General features: G+C 40.4%; 1 protein-coding gene and 1 long non-coding RNA gene across 2 annotated transcripts in view; one reads left to right on the forward strand and one right to left on the reverse strand.

Annotated features, from left to right (window-relative positions):
• Nucleotides 1–5805: 5805 nt before the first annotated feature.
• Nucleotides 5806–21596, forward strand: part of LOC307094600 — a 44773-nt gene continuing 28982 nt past the window's right edge. Inside the window, exons 1-2 of the long non-coding RNA XR_013813104.1 lie at nt 5806–5894; nt 20305–20573. This is a non-coding gene — a long non-coding RNA (uncharacterized lncRNA). The remainder of the gene's footprint in view (nt 5895–20304; nt 20574–21596) is intronic.
• RGS21 (regulator of G protein signaling 21) lies at nt 10461–19952 on the reverse strand (the record flags this gene model as incomplete). The annotated part of the gene is made up of 3 exons (XM_079763738.1): nt 19883–19952; nt 16738–16904; nt 10461–10664 (listed from the first exon to the last, which is right to left on the reverse strand). Exons 1-3 carry the CDS (start codon nt 19905–19907, stop codon nt 10461–10463), a joined length of 396 nt encoding a protein of 131 aa, XP_079619864.1. The 5' UTR covers nt 19908–19952.

The raw sequence follows: 21596 nt of genomic DNA on the forward strand, positions 1-21596 counted from the left end.
TTTAAGAAACTCAGGAAGAAACTGTGACCTTCCCCCTAACTGCATAAAAGAATTTAGAGAGTGGACTTGGTCCCGGAATGGAGGTCTCATCATGGATAATGATAATTCAATGTGAACTAGGTGTCATTGACTGGGAGGAACTTAACAAGGTCCATTTTATCAGAGTCCTCCCTGTGTCTCAGGGTTAAAGATGGCCCAACATACGTTTGTTTACCAAACACGGGCTTCCCCATCTCCATATGGATTGTATGACAATTTTAGAGAATCAGAAACCTTAGGACTGATTGACCATCATAGAGAAAACTGTCTAAGGTCTCTTCTTTCTGTATTTCTCTCCTATACACATACTCTTCTTATCCCAATTCATAAACATTTTTTTCTTGAAAGATGGTAACTATTGAATTATACTTCAGCAAATTTTGTGCCTGTCCTTGGTATTTGTAGAGTGAAAGAAAAATGGAAAGAAGTAAAAAAAAAATCAGTAACATTACCAGAGGGGGAAAATTTAGCCTCCAGCTCCAGCCATTCCCTGTACATGGTCTCTGCTTGTTTTTATGACAAATGAAAGTAGTATGAAAATTACTCACAGTCGGGCAGCAACCTGGATGCAAACCCATGTGCAGAAGGCCTTGAATAGAATCTGACTCCGCATCCGTTCATTTTAAATGCAAATTGTGGAATCCGAGTAGGACCGGCATGTCAGAGTGGAAGGGTGTGTTCCAGGCATTGAAGAAAGCCGCAGCGCTGGCTGGGAGGCTCAGCCACTTATTTATAGAAACAAGTCTGAGAAGGGAAGGACCCAAGCACAGGCTTGCGATTCTACTCCTGTCACTGTTAGATGGATGGAGGCTACAGCCTGCAAAATCTTAGTTATCAGGGTTCTGACCAAAAGCATTCGAGAAGGAATAACAACAGGAAACACACCTTTACAAAGGTAAAGCTATAAATTATACCCCTCTTCAGGTTATTTGAGATTCCTGTAACTTAGGGATTGGGGGACATTTTCCAAATTAGAGGCAAGGAGTCATTATCTTGTGTGTGAAATTAAATATATACACAAATACTCAGTCTTCCTCACAGGTGTGTTTCCCTCGAGGACATCTCTTGATTATCATAAACTAAATAAGTAGCAAAGACCAGGGAAAATGATGAAATTCAGAGAAAAATATTAATGAGCAATCAACCCTAACTAATATGGCAACACTTTAAAGGTCCACCCCCCTTCTCTGGGCATGGACGTGTTAGGGTCAAGTGTCACTGAGATGAGTTTGAGAAGGTGTGTGTGTATGTGTGTGATGTGTGTATATGGTGTGTGTGTGGTGTGTGGTGTGTGTGTGTGTGGTGTGGGGTGTGTGTGTGTGTAATGTGGGGTGTGTGTGTGTAATGTGGGGTGTGTGTGTGTAATGTGGGGTGTGTGGTGTGTATGTGTATGTGTGTATGTGGTGTGTGTGGTGTGTGTGTGTGTGTGGTGTGTGTGTGTGTATGTGGTGTGAGTGGTGGTGTGTGTAGTGTGTGTGTATGTGTGCGTGTGGTGTGTGTGTATGTGGGGTGTGTGGTGGTGGTGTGTGTGTGGTGGGGGTGTGTGTGTATGTGTGTGGTGTGTGTGTGGTGTGTGTGTATGTGGGGTGTGTGTTTGGTATGTGTGTGTTTATGTGGTGTGTGTGTATGTGTGTATGTGGTGTGTGTGGTGTGGGGTGCGTGTGTGTGTGTGGTGTGTGTGTGTGTATGTGGTGTGAGTGGTGGTGTGTGTGGTGTGTGTGTGTGGTGTGTGTGTATGTGGGGTGTGTGTGGTGTGTGTGTGTGGTGTGTGTGTGTATGTGGGGTGTGTGTGTGTATGGTGTGTGTGGTGTGTGTGTATGTGGGGTGTATGTGGTATGTGTGTGTGGTGTGTGTGTAAGTGGGGTGTGTGTTTGGTGTGTGTGGTGTGTGGTGTGTGTGGTGGTGTGTGTGTATGTGGTGGTATGTCTGTGTGTGTGTGGTGTGTGTGTGGTGTGTGTGGAGGTGTGGTTTGAGTGTGTGTGTGTGGTGTGTGTGTGGTGTGTGTGTGTGTGTGTGTGTGTGTGCGCGCCCTGTGCTGGGTGGAGAGAAGTCCCTGCCACTGCAGCTGTGAGTTCTGTTGGGGCCAGACCCCAAGGCCCTGGCGCTCAGCAATTAAGATTAATTGGCAAGCCACCCTTCCGTGGGGATTGTGGGAGAGCCCAATTAGCAGCAAGCGTTTAGTTTTCCACCAGGGTTCCCTTTTCCCTTTCCTCTCTGTTTAGACTTTGAACTGGATGAAAGTGTAGAGAACTTTTTCCTTTTTAATGGTGTGACTTCCGATGCGAATGATCAGGTAGAAAGTGCTCTCATTCTGGAATACATATGTCTGCTCTCCCGTTAGCTTTGCACACCGCCGTTTGGAATCCGGCGTTACTTCAGGCCCAGCCCCAAGGCCATTTTGCCCAGCACAAATATTCCAAAGGTTTGAGGAGAAGGACAATATTCTAAAAGTTTGGGGAGAAGGACAATATTCCAAAGGTTTGGGGAGCAGGACAATATTCCAAAGGTTTGGGGAGAAGGACAATATTCCAAAGGTTTGGGGAGCAGGACAATATTCCAAAGGTTTGGGGAGAAGGACAATATTCCAAAGGTTTGGGGAGCAGGACAATATCCCAAAGGTTAGGGGAGCAGGACAATATCCCAAAGGTTAGGGGAGCAGGACAATATCCCAAAGGTTAGGGGAGCAGGACAATATTCCAAAGGTTTGGGGAGCAGGACAATATTCCAAAGGTTAGGTGAGCAGGACAATATTCCAAAGGTTTGGGGAGCAGGACAATATTCCAAAGGTTTGGGGAGCAGGACAATATTCCAAAGGTTTGGGGAGCAGGACAATATCCCAAAGGTTAGGGGAGCAGGACAATATCCCAAAGGTTAGGGGAGCAGGACAATATTCCAAAGGTTTGGGGAGCAGGACAATATTCCAAAGGTTAGGGGAGCAGGACAAGAGAAGGACAATATTCCAAAGGTTTGGGGAGCAGGACAATATTCCAAAGGTTTGGGGAGAAGGACAATATTCCAAAGGTTTGGGGAGCAGGACAATATTCCAAAGGTTAGGGGAGCAGGACAATATTCCAAAGGTTTGGGGAGCAGGACAATATTCCAAAGGTTTGGGAAGCAGGACGAGCAGAGCAGCGCCTCTGGGATGGCAGCGCCAGCTCCATTTTGAAGTGACTCATTCATTTCTTTTTCACGGCGTGCAGGTTAATACCGCTCCCATGTGGCACCTACGCAGGACACCGGCCTTGTTGGCTTTTTGGGTGCTGGTTGGGAGAGGAGTCCTAGAATTCCCAGGGGTCCACATGTCCCCACTTTCAGATTCAGCACAGAAATGAGGAGACCAGTGAACACCATCAGAGACAGAATGAGGACCAGACTGGAAGCATCCACTCCCCATGGAGGCGGAGGGACCTGGGCTTTCCTGAACGCATGCTGCTCTCGCAGTTCCCAGTAACTTTCATATCCTTCACCTCGTGGGGGAGGATTTGAGGATTGGTTTAAGGCTCACTTATTGCTCAGATTTCTTATGAGGCACGGTCTGTTCCAAACAGACAGACAAACACACTCGCACACACATCTCCTCTTTCTCTCTTAAACTCTCTGCTCCATCTCATCTGACTCACATACAAGGCCTTCTATTATTGCCTCCTTGTAATAATTCCCTCCTAGTGAGATCAGTGAAGGTAACACACAGATGAACCCATTGAGAGAAGTCCCTACGTATCCACTTTTCTGTCAACCCCAGTTATGAAGCAATTCAACAGCTAATTACTTGCTGGAGTAATTAATGGTTGAAAGGATTGCATTGATGACTAGATACATAAATGGATGGATGGATAGATGGATATGTTAGAGCAATAACTGCTTTTTTTCATTATATTGTCAACTTGGATTATTCTTATGTTCCAACTATAGATTGTACAATTCAGACTAAAAACTGCAGGAAGGAATTAATAGCAAAATAATAGGCAAAATAAAGTGCATACAGTCATTACTTATTGCAAACAGTCTGGTGCCCAGCCTTAGACATTTATAACACCCAGTAAGTCAAGTTACTTAAGACGTTTCCCTGTTTGGTGGAGATTTCTATTAGGGTTGGAGTACAGATAGTATAAATTTCAAAAATGAGACAAGAAAACACAAAACTCAGTGATTTTTAGCCCATTGTTTTGATAATGGTTTTCCTCAGAACTTCATCCCATAGTTTATTGAGTGCGTTATAAATTGTGTCTGTGCAGCTGATGAATTAACAAATTGATAAAGAGCTGTCCTGTGCCACTCAGAGAACATGTTTAATTTTTTAAAAAATGTGTATAACCTCAGAATTTAGTGTTCAGGTCAATACTCACAAATGGATTTAAACAGGAATGGAGTGAATGCTTTGATGCCTCCTACATAGGGCTTTCAGGATGGTAGCAACACGGAACATGAAGCTGACTTTCTTCTTTGTTTTTGTAAAATATATTTTTATTGATTTCAGAGAGGAAGGGAGAGGGAGAGAGAGAGAGAGAGAAACATCAATGATGAGAGAGAATCATTGACTGGCTGCCTCCTGCACACCCCACACTGGGGATCTAGCCCTGCAACCTGGCATGCATCCTGACCAGGAATCCAACCAGGACCTCCTGGTTCATAGGTTGACTCTCAACCACTGAGCCACGCCGGCTGGGCTGAAGCTCACTTTCAAGTGGGCATCATTGTTTGGCTGCCATATTGTGTAACTCCAAGGCGCAGCCACAAGCCGTGTACACAGCCAAAGCTGTCTCTGGTACATGGGGGATTTGAAATGATGGCTCCTTTTCAGGAAACAGCCCACAGCAGATCTGAGAGCAGGGAGGTTTCCGTTGAGTCATCTCATTCCTGACACTTCTTTTAAATGCCATCTGTTTAACTCCAAGTATTGCCATCTTTAGAAAAATATAGGGCATGTCCCCCCCCCCAATATGTTTTTGTTGATTTCAGAGAGAGGAAGGGAGAGGGAGAAAGAGACACATCAAGAGAAACATCAATGATGAGAGAGAATCATTGATCTGCCGCCTCCTGCACACCTTCTACTGGGGATGGAACCTGCAACCCAGGCATGTGTCCTGTCCAGGAATCAAACCATGACCTCCTGGTTCATAGGTTGATGCTCAACCACTGTGCACACCAGCCAGGCTAAGGCATTTCTCTTATCTAGTCATAGGCGGTTTGTTGAAGAGCTTCCAGAGAGGAAAAATCCCATCTCAGATAAAGTAATGCAGGTTGACATATTTTTATGGGGAGAATCTTTTCTGATGAAAAGTGACTGTTGCCTTTCCCTGTTGAGGATGACCTCCTCACCTCCGGGAATGGCTTCCCTCGGATTCAAGTGCAGCTCTGTATTTACAGCTCACGGAGCAAAGATGTCCAAGCATCTCCCCCAGCTCCCTGTAATAAGACCAGCTATTTTCTAGGCCTTGGGTGGCTGTGGGGAGATAATTCTCCATGGGCCTCTTGCATTTCTGCCCATGTTGCAAACAGAGATACTGAGACTTTTGTTCTGGCCTAATTTTTCAAGATTGTTTGTAGAGCGAACAGCCTTGGAAAATAGAAGCAAGGATAGGTGTGTTGATTGCCCATGATCAGAGAATTAGGTTTCCTAAGTGCAGGCGTTCTCTCTCGTAACACAAGCCAATGAGTATCCGGGAGGCACTTGGCCCTTTTGTACGTTACTCTTTGGGAGGCGGGACTCGAGGATTCTGCTCCTCTGGCTACTCCTGTTGCCATGAGTAATGACGTCTTTTGTTTCAGATACAGAATCTATGGATTACAGCCAACCTGTTCACTTCAAAATAGGATAACATCGCCTGTCATCCCCACTGTGTGAGCATAGTAAGGTAAGATGCATTATTTCAAGCATTGTGATATAGAATCAGCCTGGCCGGCGTGGCTTAGTGGTTGAGTGTTGACCTATGAACCAGGTTCGATTCCTGGTCAGGGCACATGCCTAAGTTGTGGCTCAATCCCCAGCGGAGAGATGTGCAGGAGGCAACCAATCAATGATTCTCTCTCATCATTGATGTTTCTGTCTCTCTCTTCCTCTCCATTCTGCTCTAAAATAAATTAAAATATGTTAAAAATTAAAAAAAGAATTAACTAAAGCATTGGTTTTAACAAATACTTGTAACATATATTAACTAACCCTTTCCTGGTGGCTCAGTCGTTGTACGGTAAGTTTAGAATAGTACTAAGGAGAAATGTTTCATTAGGATATAGCATGCACATTTATTCAGCGTTAATGGCAAGGATAAAATTACATTTGCATAATGTATTGCATGCTCTTGACAGCCAGTGCACTGTATACTTTGTCCAAAAGTTGCCACTTTTCTAAGCCTAACATTTTAATCTTGAGAGGAAAGTAATTTTAAGTTAAAAGAATTATATCGTTAACATTTTTAAGGTATTTTCTACCATAAAGATCCTCAATTATTTTCTCATATTTCATGTCCCCAAGAAATACTTTTTCCCAAGGCATGTTTCTGAGATACTCATACTTAGCAAAAATATATGTTTGTTCACATTCAAATACGATTATAGTTAAAAAACTGGTGTGGCTTAATTACTATATTTTAAATTCACGGAACATCATAATTGTTAATACGTTTGGTAAGATTCTCTTAAAATCTTTATGAAGCCTAATTTAAAAAACAATTTTAATGAACTATAATACAGTTTCATAATTTAGGCATTTCATAAAATAAGCATTTTCATTAAGTACTCACACAGGGATTTAAATACCTTTTAATTTCCTACTGTAGATTTAATACAAGTAATTCACATAACAGTGTTCTTATTGTATTTAGGTTTTAGAATTAGGTGAAAAGTGAAAATTCAGTGACATAATAGTGTTCTTTTTCATTACACAAATTTAGTAGATTTTAAAAATAGTGCCTGATAATTATAAGGTTAATAGTGATAATAAATATGTTTGAAATCAGGGACATGCATATTTCATAGTGTATTTATTTTTAACATGATCTTTCATGGATTAGGTTGGGTGGTTTATTAGGGACTAGCAATATCCGTGCAGAAATAAATGCTTGCTTTCAAGAACTAACATGCTTGCCTGGCGGGTGCGGTTCAGTGGGTTGGGTGTCATCCCATGGACCAAGAGGTTCGGGTTCAATTCCAGGTCAGGGCACATGCTTAGGTTGCGGGCTTGATCCCCAGTGTGTGGCGTGCAGGAGGCAGCTGATCAATGATTCCCTCTCATATTGATGTTTCTATCTCTCTCTTTCTCTCCTTCCTCTCTATTTAAAAATCAATAAAAACATTAAAAAAAAGAATTAGCACACTTTATTGTATACACTATTCTTTCTTCTCTCTTAATTCTTCTTTGGTTTCTGTGTTTTCCCTACTTCTATTTCTGTAGTTATCTTATTTCCTCCTCCTCCTCTCCCCCCTCTACCTCTCCCTCCTCCTTTTTTCTCTTCCTTTCCTCCTTCCCTTACCCCTTCCCCTTCTCTTCGCCCCTCCCTTTCCCTCCCATTCCCCTCCTCTCCCCCTCCCCTCCTCTTCCTCCTCCTCTTCCCATTCTTTCTCCCCTTCCCCTTCTCATCCCCCCTCCATTCCCCCTTCCATTATCCCTCTCCTTTCCCCTCCCTTTCCCCCTCCTCCTCCCCTTCCCCTTCCCCTTCTGCTTCTCCTTTTCATGCTTAGAGGGGTGGGCTATGGGAGCATTAGACAGGATTGGCAGGTGGAGGGGGAGAAGGAAGAATCTGGAGTGTTTGCCCCTCTCTCTGTCTTGGGTGATGTCTCTAACAGGGACTGTCTTCTCCACGCCTTCAAACACAGCCCTCCTGTGGGTTCCAGTTTCAGCCAGTCAGCCTTCATCATGGTGTTCGGGTCCCACCAGACACTTGGGGCTTTTGATGTTGTTAACACTCCCTCTTCTCGGTGTGCCTCTAGCCCTAAAAGCAACAGTGGCTTCCTGCTGATGTTCGTCTGTTTCATCTCCATTCTTTGCTTTGCTTTTCCGCTCACCCATCACTTTTATAACATGCACGAAATTCGTGCAAGGGGCTTGGCCCTCACAGCCGTGGCAACTTGCCTCGGCCCTTGCAGCCCTGGCTTCGTCCAGAAGGTTGTCCGGAAGGAAGTCTGGAAGGTTGTTCAGCTGTCTGGTCTAATGAGCATATTACGCTTTTATTATTATAGATTCTCTGTGCTAAATTTTCTCTTTTTGACATACCCAGAATGGTTTTTCTTTTCCCTATTGGACCCTAACATGTCTCTTGAAGTGATAATATTTTTTTCCTTGTGCACACTAGTCAGACTTTCTTCATTTTCTTTTACTTCTTTCTTTTAGGGTTTTCTCTCTTCTCTTTTATTGACTTTTCACAGATAGAATAGACTATGATTCCATCCACACAACACAGCAATATGTGAAACACAGTCAACTGAATTTCTTATTAAGCATCTTGTGTATCACAGTATAAAAGAAGTGAGTAACATCTTTTAAAAAACAGTTAATCAAAGCTGTAACTTTGTGTACATATGTGTTTGTATACTTACTATCTGGCTATCTGTCTAGTTCCCTTATTAATAATTTTGGCAATAAGTATTTCATATTTGTATTTGAATCATATTTTTAACTTTTAAAACTTGAAGCTTAGATGATAAGTTGATGCCTCTCTTTTTTCTTATTTGATCATCTGCTCTTTAATGATTTCTATACAACATGGTGTTGGATAATTAAGAGTGGATTTTCCTCTATTGCTAATCTTAAACGTCAGTCTAGACATTCTCCTAACAGAACTCCACTTAAAGGCTGCTCTGAGTTATTATACTTCATCTTTTTAAAAAATATATTTTTATTGATTTCAGAGAGGAAGGGAGAGGGGGAGAGAGATAGAAACATCAATGATGAGAGAGAATCATTGATAGGCTGCCTCCTACATGCCCCCTACTGGGGATTGAGGCCACAACCCAGGCATGTGCCCTCAACCGGGAATCCAACCATGACCTCCTGGTTCATAGGTCAATGCTCAACCACTGAGTCACACCGGCTGGGCCAAAGTCTTTTTCATATCTTGGAATAATTTTTAAATTTTCTATTTAAGTAGAGACTAAATTAAGGTTAGAACCTTCAGAATAAATGTTGGAAAGTATATAGTGCTTCCCTGAAACTTCACAATGAGTTTGTATTTTTCTTCCTTTTTAAAAAATTTGCAAGTATACAGGGAATATTCATTTGCATGTATTTAAATGTTTATTTTTGATGACGAAGGGGAGATAAAATTTTGTCTATCAAATGAATTGCTGTAGAAACATAAAAATGTCATGTTGTTTTTTCCTTCATTTTTTAATGTTCAAATAATCTGCAAAATAGAGACATCAACGAAGATAAATAAATCTGTGCAAAAAACATGGAAAGACAGAAGATCTGTTGAATCCCTATAGCTTCTCATATTGACAGGAAATTATTCACACTTATCACAGGACATTTATATACAGAAAGAAATCATTTGGGAACTTCTCCAAGTAAATGCAATTTATGATTTCTTTGATTTTTATCAACAAGTTCCAGCACTAAATGAGTGAATGGACACTTAACTCCATACTTACTTGAGTGTGCAATGTTGCAATAATTTGTGTTTTATGGAACAATCGCTGCTGTACAGACCATCATATAAGGACTTATCCATGCTTCTTATTTCTTCTCTTTTCCTTATATTCTTACTAATCTAAGAAAATCAATCTTCCCCACCCTCAAGGCCCTTCCATACATGTGTATGTGATTCCGTTGAATTAAACCAAATGGTACATTTTGACAAAGTTTGATCAATGGTGTTGGTGGTGATGGTGTGTGTGTGTGTGTGTGTGTGTGTGTGTGTGTGTGTGTGTGTTACTGAATTTTTTTTAAATTGCTCTGAGAGTCATAGCAGTTTAGATAACCACCACATTATTACTTAGCAGATCCTGATAAAAAAGAAATAGTTGAATACACTCAAGGTGTTTGGTTCAGATTTGTGTTTTATGGAAATGAGTTTTTTTTTAATAATGCAAAGAGTATTTAAAATCATATTTATGATGCTAAACAGCCTCCCTCTCAGCAACATGAAGATATATAGTGTCTTGAATTTATAATGTTGTAAGACTATCCACTCATGGTTTAAGAGTGTTTTATATCTCTACAAACTCCCTTTGAACTCTCCCAGTAGAAAAATGTTAAGTATCCGATAAAAGGAATAAATTCTAAACAAATGACTGAGAATTTCAGGCTTCATAGTTAAAGCATTATTCTCCATCGGAGTAAAACATATTTCCTAAACCCTAAAAAACTTACATGGTTGTACATGGAAACCATTTTTGCCTTGAAGTGTAGTGATTGCATTGATCTGTTCAATCAGTTGTTTCCCCCCTTAATTATAACCTGGTTATTAGTGTGTCCTTTATCTTCCCTACAAGAAAGGGAGCCATTTTTTATTATTTCCAACCTGTTTGCTATTGACCAGTTTCTTGTAAATCTCTGACTTTAGAAATCTCGGAAAAGAATCCTTGGCCATGAGACTGTAGATTAGCTTTTGAGCCTCATCAAAACACTTGAGAGTTGGTTCTGTAATATTCTTTGAGATGAGGTCCCTGGTACTGAAGTCGATGTTAATCTGTGGAAATAAGGTTGCATTGCATGAGATTAGCTTAATCAAAGAATACACGATTTATACAGATGGCAGATACACATGCTATTTGAGGTTTTTTTCCTAAACACAAAGAGAATCTGATGCAAAACAGCAGAAAGGTCATGAGCTCATTTTCAGATGCAAACACACGTTGGGTGCATTGTTTCTAGGTTGGGAGGCTTGGCGTTGACAGAGAGCACAGCTAAAGCCTTACTTTGAGATTATTAAAATAAAATGGCAAAGTGAAAAGGCAACCAAAATATTTTATGATTTTAAATTGCTTTTCCCCACCCATCCTTTATTTCCCCCAACCCAGTGTTTTGATCTTAATACCTAAAATGTACCTTCCAGAGGTGGACAATAACTAGGATTTACTAGGATGGCTTCCACTAACCCATTCCTATCACTTTTCATTCTATATTCCCCCCACCAGTGAACCAAATCACACCCCCCCTTCTACACCGACCCCAGGCCATCTACATGTTCCCCCTCCCCTTTTATGGCCTCTCCAAGGACTTTGTGTTGCTTAGATGATATTTGCATTTTCCACATCCCTCACTATGCCTTGCACAGGGTAAGGACTCGATAAATATATGTTGCATAAATAAAGTGAAAAAATGTTACTATGTTTGCTCAAAATCATGTTTACATTTTGAAGAGAACCAGTTCATTTTAGTGTAGTACTGATAATAAATATTATATACGGAAATAATTAATCTTGCACTTCTGACTTATCCGTTTCATTTTCTGATCTGCTTGTTTTTCTACCAAGGATCTGCCCACGTCAGCTGTGGAGAGCTGAGTGATGCTCAGAGATGCTCCTCCCAGGAGACTATCACTGGTCTTAGGAAGATGGGTCTTAGCAGCTCAGCTTAATGTCAGGGGCAAAACATCACACCCACATGTTTGTTTAAATGTCATTATTTATCTCCAAGTTGTTCAAGCTTGAAACGTGGAAATTATATTTTTGACACCTCTTTTATTTCTCTGCTCTCCTATCATATAAATATACAACATTTATACATTACATGTATATACAGGGTGTCCCCCAAAACATGTATACACACTTTTAACAGCTGATAGCACAATTGATGTTTCTTTCTTTTCAGATATAACCCATTGGAATTAATAATGTCAGCCAGTAGGTATACATTTTTTGGGGACACCCTGTATATTTTTCCTCATTCATCTTTTACTTTGTAATTTCCCAATGGTCATTTTTCATTCTCACTCCTATCTCTCTAGTTTAGTTGTTGTTTTTAAAATCTTGAATCTATTCCCAAACCAAGGAATTTGCCTCTTACTTGGTACTTCTCATAATGTCTTTCCCCTCTGAATACTCTAAGATAGCATTACTACATCAGTTTCACCAGAATGTCATTTCCATCGGATAAGTATTCAGCTGAAAACCTATTGTTTTTTTATGACATAAAATTTAAACTTCGTACCCTGGCTCTTGGGCTTCCTCACACCTGGACTCCAATGTGCTATCCCCGAATTGTCTCCTACTTGTCCTGGTGGGAGCTCTGAAGCTGGTCTAACCACCCAGAGCAAATCTGACACCTAAAGCTCTCATTTATGCTGTTTCATCATCGTGCTTAAACAGATTTGGGTACAAAGGCATTTGTGAATGTTAAGTATTCAATCCGATTATCAGAGGAAAAGGATTTGTTAATTCTCTGCCGTCTCCAAGTTCTGCTCCAAGTCTTCTGGACTTTTTTTTTTCCTGGTGGCTCTGTCTTCTCCTATGGCTTCCATGTGGTATAATAGCTTGGTGTGGATAAAAGGAAGAAAAATTAGGAAATCATGCCAGAAGTTCATGTGGGAAGTGATGGTGATCTAGGCTGTGCAATGTCACAGAAAACGAAGGGAAATGCATAGATTTCAAAGGTATCTAAAAAGTAAATGGATGGAACTTGTGATTACATAGTTATGATCTGGGACAAGGAACAAAAATCTTTAAGAGTGGCCCGATTTTAGAAATATTCTGAAGAATGAGATGACAGAAGTTCTGATGGGTTGGATATGGGGTATGAACAGAAGAGAAGAATCAGGGATGACTACCAAGTATTTTGCGAGAGCAATGAGAAAAATGGTGTTGCCTTTGACGGAGATGGAGAGACTCAGGTGGAAGAAAGTTTGAGCAGGAAACCAGGACTCAGATGTGAATGTGTTAACGTTGAGATGCCCTTGACAGCTATGGCCTGGAAGAGATCCCGAGAGAGCCACTGCCAGCAGAGAATGAACGAGGAACACCTCCCTCATCATACTGGGTGTTGGTTAGGAGTGGAAACAGCATAAGGAATTGTTAAACAGCTTAGGGCGGAGAGGAGGAAATGAAATACCAGAAGCCAGTTGGAGACAGTACTCAACTACGAGAGGGATCAATTTTGCAAAATGCTCCTGAGAAGTCCATGTAAGTGAAATTTGAGGATAGGCTACTAAAAGTGCTCTATTCTCCTTCACTTCTCTGAAATCTCAGTATCAGGAAAAAAGTTTAGTACTGATAATATTTTTAGTACTGATAAAATACACCCTGTATATTTTAAATATTAGTCCTAATATATATATTTTCACTCATAAATTCCTTTAATAGAATCACTCCTGGGAAGCAAGTCTGTGGACTTCACCCCTAACTTTTCACTCATCTCAAATATAGTTTTTGGTTGGATTCTACCAGAAGATATGTGGATACATTTCTATCTCAGACAGTCAGACACCAGTGGTGCTGAGTTGGAATAAAGGGACAGTGGGAGGGACTTACCCAGGGGTGACCTTCAGAGAGGCATACTTTCCACCTGTACCATCTTGAGGAACTTCTAAGTCATTGAAAGTTACATAGAAGCTTAGATTTTGCTAAGCATCTCAAACTGGTAGGTTTGGACCTTTTATCAATGGATGAAATAAACAGAGTTCCTTCCACATTATTTACTGATACGAGTAAGTCGCTTGCATTTTGTTTGCATGGGTACTCTTCAGTTTCAAGGACTCTGAGGGGTATGATATTTTAATTCCTTATTTTTCAAAAGGTCACAGATTATCTTAGAAATTTGAAATCACTGTACTGCCAACTTCAGAAAACAGGACGAGGGGTTGTGATATTTACGGGATGGCAGCCTCGATGCCATCACAACCATTTAGAGGCTTCTAAATCCTCTTAGTTTTGAAAAGGCCTCAATACAGCTGATATCAGAATGCTGTCCCTGGTAGCTGTTGAGAAACTATAATAACCCTATCTAATAAAGAGGGAATATGCTAATTGACCCTCATGCCATCGCAAAGATGGCAGTGCCCACAGCCAATAAAGAAGGAATATGCTAATTGACTGCCCCACCCTCAAAGATGGAGGCATCCACAACCAATAAGGAGGGAATATGCTAATTGACTACCACACCCTCAAAGATGGCGGCGTCCACAGCCACAAGATGGCAGTGCCCAGTCCCCTCAACCCTGTGGTAGCAGCAGAGGTGTGATGGGGCATCACCTTCCCCTGATCACCGGGTCACCTCCCGCCCCTGAGGGCTCTGGGACTGTGAGAGAGGGCAGGCCAGGCTGAGGGACCCCCCTCCAGTGCATGAATTTTCATGCACCAGGCCTCTAGTAAAAGCATAATATGCTAGTTAGACCAGATAGCCAAAAGACTTTCCAGATGACCCTCCGGATGAAGCCGGGGCTGTGAGGTCCGCAGCTGCGAGGGTCAAGTCCTTTGCATGAATTTCGTGCACCGGGCCTCTAGTTTTATTATAAAGATCCGGGATATTTTCAATGCTCATGTGATGCATGCCCAAGTCCCGTTTTCTACGCCAGCAGTTTTAAATTCTCTGGGCTGTCAGCACATTATTTTTGCAGGAAGAGTACATTTTACAGTGTCTCTTTTGGCTTTCCTCTGACCCTGAACTGAGCTTGATATATTTTCACATGATTTGAATAAAAGGTTGTCAATGGTGCTCTTGCATTCAAATGAGCTAGCCTTCCTCATTTAGACTGTAAGTGTATCAGGAGATTCATTATGCAAAGGTGTGTGCCTGTGTATGTAAAAGGCCCCCCTAACATGGGGCAGGCAGCCTGTTAGCGAGCCCTCCCTCACAGCAGCGCTTAAAAATCCCTCTTCAAATTAAAGCCACCTATAATCTTGCTTTGGGTGACATAATTCTATGTAATCGCCACTAACACCTCTAGTCTTACTTCATTTTGGCATCATTAAAGGCGAACGCACTTCCTGAATGATATTCTCAGGGGTGGCTGTTAAAGTTGAGAGTGGAAGGCTTTGTAACATCTGGAAGAATTCCATCCATGCACAGGACCGCATTCCTCTCTCGTGATTGGTTTTAGAGACAGAAATAAATGATGCATACTACTAACATCTTCACTTGGGCAAGAGAAACGAAAGAAACCATCATATATGCAATCATAACGCAGAACACCACAATGTATATGGATAGCTAAAAATCCTAAAACAATCACTGTTAGCTAGATGGATTCATAAAGAAGAAGAAAAAATCTGGCTTTCAACCCAATATCACTATAAATAGAATATCTTTAGAGTTGATTTCCAAGTCTTTTAGGGGATGATGCATTAATCAACTTGATGAATCTCATATATTATATTTTACATTTTTTTAGAATTGTTTATTGATTCTTTACATGGTGACTGGAAAATGAATGTTTAAATAGACCCACAAGAGGTGAATTTCATGTTTTTTTCCTCCTACAAATTCCAGGCACTGCTTCAGTGGTTCATATTTCTGAAATGTCCTACTGGGCCCAATATGTGCTGCCGTAATTAAGGTCCGTGTAAAACTTGAACTATGGCAAGTTTATGCCCTAGATTTTGTGAAGGTGTTTGCACTTATTCTATTCTGTCTTTTTTCCCCATAAGTAAACAACCCTTTTTAAACCACGAGTCTTAATTTTAGATCAGAACATATGGTAACTGTCGCTTAGAAGGATGTGGGTATTGCCCCTCTGGGAAGATGACTTGTACTAGGTAGATAATGTAACTTCCTGTTTGCTACGTATCCATAAAAATATATTCAGTGAGGAATCAAAGCAGTTTTAAAATAGAAGTTGCTTAAACTTGAAAGTTAAACACTAGGGGGGTATGTGGAGATGATCATGGTTTTAGTGCTAGAAATTAAATAAAATAAAAATGTGATGTTAACATACAACACTTTTGGGGGGCTATTATCAAAGTCATTCCAGATTTCTCTCTAAGGCTTCCCCCCTATTTTTCTGACCCTGAAGTGGTACAGGTGGGTCCTGATCACTTGAGACAGTGCCTCCCACCTTTGGCTCATTTTCACCATCAAAGAAATACAAGTCAGCAAACCCTTCTTTTTCGGAAAGGAAGACATGATTATCTGCCATATTGGGGACCTCCAAAACATGAAACAGGAAGAATTTATACTGTTGGTTAGGAGTTGTTTCTTTCCCCACACATTGTTTTCTTTTTCTTTTTAAAATATTTTTATTAATTTCAGAGAGGAAGGGAGAGAGAGATAGAAATATCAATGATGAGAAAGAATCATTGATCGGCTGCCTCCTGCATCCCCCTGTGGGGATCAAGCCTGCAACCTGGGCATGTGCCCTGACTGGGAATCAAACCTGTGATCTCCTGATTCATAGGTCGACACTCAAAAATGGAGCCACACCAGCCAGGCCCAGATGCTATTTTTAATTACAAATTTTTCAAAATTCTATTCCACATTGACTTCCCTGATTTCGAAAAGGAAAGACAAGGCGAACTCGAAATCCAAGAGCACATGTCAGTGGGATTTCTGTAGCGTTAACTCCAGAGCTGTTTAATCTGAGAGAGCAGGTACTATTTCCCCAGAGCATGAATGCTGTGCTAAGGAAACAGACACGGGGCTGAAAAATACTTGCTGAGCCAGTGAAGGAGGGAGGGTCATCCTCAGGAACATCTCCTGGAGTTTACGGACACTTTCTATTTGGATACATAGCGGCAATTTGATTTCCCTTTAGATGGAGTCAGTGTCTTTTAATTGCAAGCAGGATTGCTGGGAGATGCATATTCACGAAGCTGGAATCTTTCACTCACCTCTTTGGGGGCATCAGCCTCAATGAATTCAGAATAAATCATCTTGGCTTTGGAAGCAATTTTTTCGGCACTTTCTGTTTTCTTGAAGTCTTCACAGGCAAGCCAGAACTCAACATTTTCTTCACTAAATTCTGATTTGAGAAATGTTCGAAAAGCCTCTAGACCAGCTATAAGATATGTAAGAAAAATTTTGTATGCCATATAACTCAGTAACATGCTCCAAATAAGTATATTTTATAGGGTGAGTATTCATGGAGTCTTCAGTGGCAAGTATTTATCATTCCTCTAACTATAACATTTATATGTTTGAGCTTTTAACTTAAAAAACCTTACTTGGATCAGTCATCATCATAAATATAAAATATTGTATCTGTCGTTCTACAATTAGCTCCATTAACCAAGAAAACCTGTACTTTTTCTCTTTAGATCCGAGGAGTCCAGGAATTATGTTTAGGGGAAAGTCTTAAGGTCAGTTACTTCATAGAAAAACACAGGAACTGTGCTTTTTTATACCCATTGCACTGAGCTCAGACCAAGTTAATGATGTTTCTAATTTAAAGCCAGAATTTATTATTTTAAAAATATATCTTTATTTATTTCAGAGAGGAAGGGAGAGGAGGAGAGAGAGAGAGAAGCATCGATGATGAGAAAGAATCATCGATCAGCTGCCTCTTGCACACCCTCTACTGGGGATCTAGTCTGCAACCTGGGCATGCGCCCTGATGGACCGGAAATCAAACCGTGAACTCCTGGTTTATAGGTCCATGCTCAACCACCGAGCCACACTGGCCAGGCATAGAGTAAGAATTTCTTGGTTGTTCTGAGTTGTTGAGAAAACACAGTTTGATGCTGGGAGATTACATACTGTTGGTTTGGCTTATTACAGCAAAGGAGGAGGGGCTGGCATTTATTAGTTTGGGGTGAATCTATTGGCCAACTCTAATCCCTAACCAAAAAAAGTAACTGGCAAGATATTTGGTGTGAATTCTTCTCCCTTTAATGGGGTGGTAGGTGGATTAAAATAGACTTAACGATGTTTTTTTTTTTTTAATTTTTGCAATAGAGTTGAAATAAAAAGTCACTGCAAAAGGTTATCGGGTGCCAATTAAAATTCTCCGTAGAAATATTGGAGACTATGGATGTCGTTAATATGTGAGCATTATAAAAAGTTCAATGACCTGCCTGCTTCCTGAATTTAAAAATACACCCACGAAGCTCTGATCACACAATTTCAGGTTCTAAAAATCCTCTTACTAGCCCTTAAAGAAAATTTACTAGGAGTTTGGTCCAAACAATGTGAATTTAAGGGTTCTACACAGAATTTATGATAAAATGTATTTATATTGATAATAAAATATGCTTTTAAGAATACTGAAAGAATAGTGTAGGTTCATGAAGGCACATGAAGCTTTTCCCCAATGAAGACAAAGAAGATCTAAATACAACCTAGAGAGACAGGTAGTTAGAGATCAAGAAGCAATCGTTGTGTTCTCCCATCCTGAGATTTCAGTGAAGGAGCATTCTGGACTAACAACTGTTGTCATTCAGGGACACAATGGAACAGGATACACAACCCAAACTGGAGCTAGTGATCGCTGTCATGGACACACTATTTATTGAACTATTTTCTCTATTCTATACATACAATTTCGATGTTCAAAAGATGTCAAGTGAATTTGGGATAATATGCTGCATACAATTAAAATCCGATTATCTGAGGGCACGCTCTGCAGGGTGGAATGGCTGTTGGTTAGATCCAGCAGGGGCTGATGAAAGAACGAATTCAGTCATCATTGGAGAAACCTACTCTAACGCCTGTGCCCAGTGCATGGGAGGCATCTCACGTCAACAAAACACTTCGGTAATCTGGTGAGCCATCTTATTGTCAAGAGCATTGAAGGCATGTAAGCTCTTTCTCTGGTGGTATAAAATACAAGAACCAAACAGCTGTTCGGATGAATCTGTGGGCATGAATTATACACCCAGGAGATGTGCCTACTCAAGCATCTGCTCTGGTCTCCGAGCCTCACGGCTGTGCTCTGTGGGACAGCGCCCCCCCAACCCCCCCACTACTCCGAGCTGCGAAGTCACTGTGGGCTGAGAAACTTCCTGCTCTGAGCTAATCCAACCTGTCCCACTGGGCATCCATTTAAGGAAAAAGGAAAACAAACCGTGCCATTCAAAACTTACAAAAATGCAATTCTGTATTCTTGAGGTGTTTCCTGTCTGACCTTAGTTGAATTATAGGATGAATGTGAATTATTTTTATGTCTGTGCTTTAGGAATGAGTTATTTAAGAGTGATAACATCAGAATGCAGTTTCATCTAATTCAATATTACTCTATATATGAATGAACAGCTTCATCATGTGTTAAATTTATTCAGCTTCATCATGTGTTAAACTTTTCTAATATTCTGATATTTACTTTATGGATTTAAAATGGGAATGCCATTTGATTAGTTCAAACAATACAATATTTTAAGATTTCTCCATATATGTCTCTGTAGTGTCATTTTCCCCTCATTTGAGATAGAATTGCTACAAAGCAGAATGATTTATCACAAGAAGTTCCAGCAACTTTCATCAGTGACTATATTGTGTTTTCTGGGATATTTTATTTATAATTGGCCAAGATTGCCTTATTGAGCCATCCTATCTAATATAAATACACATTAACACATGTGTACATTAGCATACACACATTCATTTCAATATGGTTTTGTATTTCCTAAAAACAAGAGAAGCTCAATTGAAATAAATACTTTGTAAACTTTACTTTGGCCTACAGGACATGAAAAACAAGCGATTTATCTAAGTTCTCAACTTTTCAATAGTTTGTATGTTTCTTGCAACTTGTAAGAGAAATAGTCATTATATACATCACATGATAATGAGTCTAAGGACATGACAAGATTCCGCACTTGCTTTCTGTTTTAATGTTTGGAGTTTCTATAACCCTGTTTTATTTTTGGCCCAACCCAATTCCAGTTAGACTCCAGACCTGTATAATTTATGTGACGGTGGAGAATCTTATACTTTGAATATAGATCAAAATCACACTATATAATATGTCTATCGCTTTCAGGATTTAACAATTTACTTTTAAGTGTTGTACGTTCAGACCTAGTCTGAGTTGGTTCTCACCTTGGTTGGTTAAAAGAGTGTCCATGTTTTCAGACCACGCCGCTGCCTCTGTCGTTGGTGACCTGTGGAAACAACATCTACCCTTGACAATAGCATTGTGATCTTTTTCTTCTGTAATCTATGGTCATATCTGAGTTACGAGTGTTTGTTGAATCACATCATTTAAATGAACTTTGCACCATGGATCCGACTGCGAAAGATCAACCAGAATTATCCAGGGTGGGGCAAGAGTAGGTTTACATTTATGAGCGCACGAAGCAGAGTTTATTCTTGTATAATTGCAATGCATAATCAGAATAACTGTGTATTTGTGTGTGTACGTGTGAGATTTGCCGAGAAAATTCACGGTGGAGCTGGAGCCAAAATTGCACTTAGTATTTCATGGGGTTTTGGCTGATTTCCTTTCTGTTTCCTTCATTAAGCGAGCACCATCAAGGCCAGCAGTCCCCACACTTTGTGTCCAGAGAAGAGCCAGGCCAGATGGGAACTGCGTGAAAGCTACCAGTTACCCCGCTAATCGCGCCAGCCAGAACCAGTTGTATTGCATTAAAAACTGTGGCATCCAACGACTTAGCTGTTCACAGTCAATTAGCAGTGCGCTGGAGAACGGGAAATTCAAGCCAGGAGCCCATGTGCTCGGGGAAGTGACAGCTGCCTCCTTAGCCAGCATTTCAGAGCCATCTTCAAATTGGTAAGTAAACGTTGCAACAATGAATAATCTTTGCAAGGATCACATATATCTTTTGTCTCTAACTCAAACATTTAATTCATTTGCCAAGCTTCACCTAAAGGAAGCTCAGTGGTTTTTCTCCCTTCTATAACCTTTCTTTTATATCTGAGCAAGGATAAAAATGAACCGAGTTGTTGACATGTTTTAGAAATGGGCAAGAAATCAGTAGAGAAGAGAAAAAAATAAATCAGAAAGAAAGGCAACAATTAGCATATTTGTCATAAATGAAGGAAACAAGACACGACTCAAGTGTTTCATTTGCACATCTTCGGAGATAGAAATAGCTTTAAAGGGCAACTCACTTCATTGGCATCTTCCGTCGCTCTGTCTGACTGTCACGGGTGATGCCACGTTTCACTTTCTGATGGATCTGGAGGCTGAAGGTGGTAGGACAGCGGGGACATCAAAGTTACTATGCAGATACCTGTCCCCTGGGTCACCATTAGCATTCTTTAAATCACGCTAGCCTCAGGTTTTTCATTTTGTTGTTAACTTTCCTCTGGTCAAAACACTTAAACTTCTAAGTAACAAATAACTCTCTGAATCAAGGCGACATCGCTTCCAGTCTGTGGTGTCGCTGAAATAAATTCCATGTGAAAGTTTGGTTCCTAAAGCTCATAGACATCCATTTGCAACACAACTATTGTGTGCATGAGGTTAAATCAACTCAGAAAAAAAATGTATAAAGTTTAATATTTACCTTCAGGTCTTTCAGCTGTCAAAAGATTATTTTGTTTTTCTTGGTTCTTTGATTTTCAAAAGTCTGAGGAAGACTCTACTTTTAATAGTTATCTTACACAACTATATATGTCTATTTTTACAATTTTATTCATGGACTAAAATGTTACAGCATAAGGCATTATGCTTTCTTTTTAAAAAAATGTGTGTGCTTTTCACAGCTTAATCATGTATATTTTTCTATTTTTTTAAACCATGAATCTCATAGCATTTTATGCCAATATTTCTTTATGAAATGCTAATGTT

The sequence above is a fragment of the Cnephaeus nilssonii genome (assembly GCF_951640355.1).
Source record: "Cnephaeus nilssonii genome assembly, chromosome: 23".
Taxonomy (NCBI): domain Eukaryota; kingdom Metazoa; phylum Chordata; class Mammalia; order Chiroptera; family Vespertilionidae; genus Cnephaeus; species Cnephaeus nilssonii.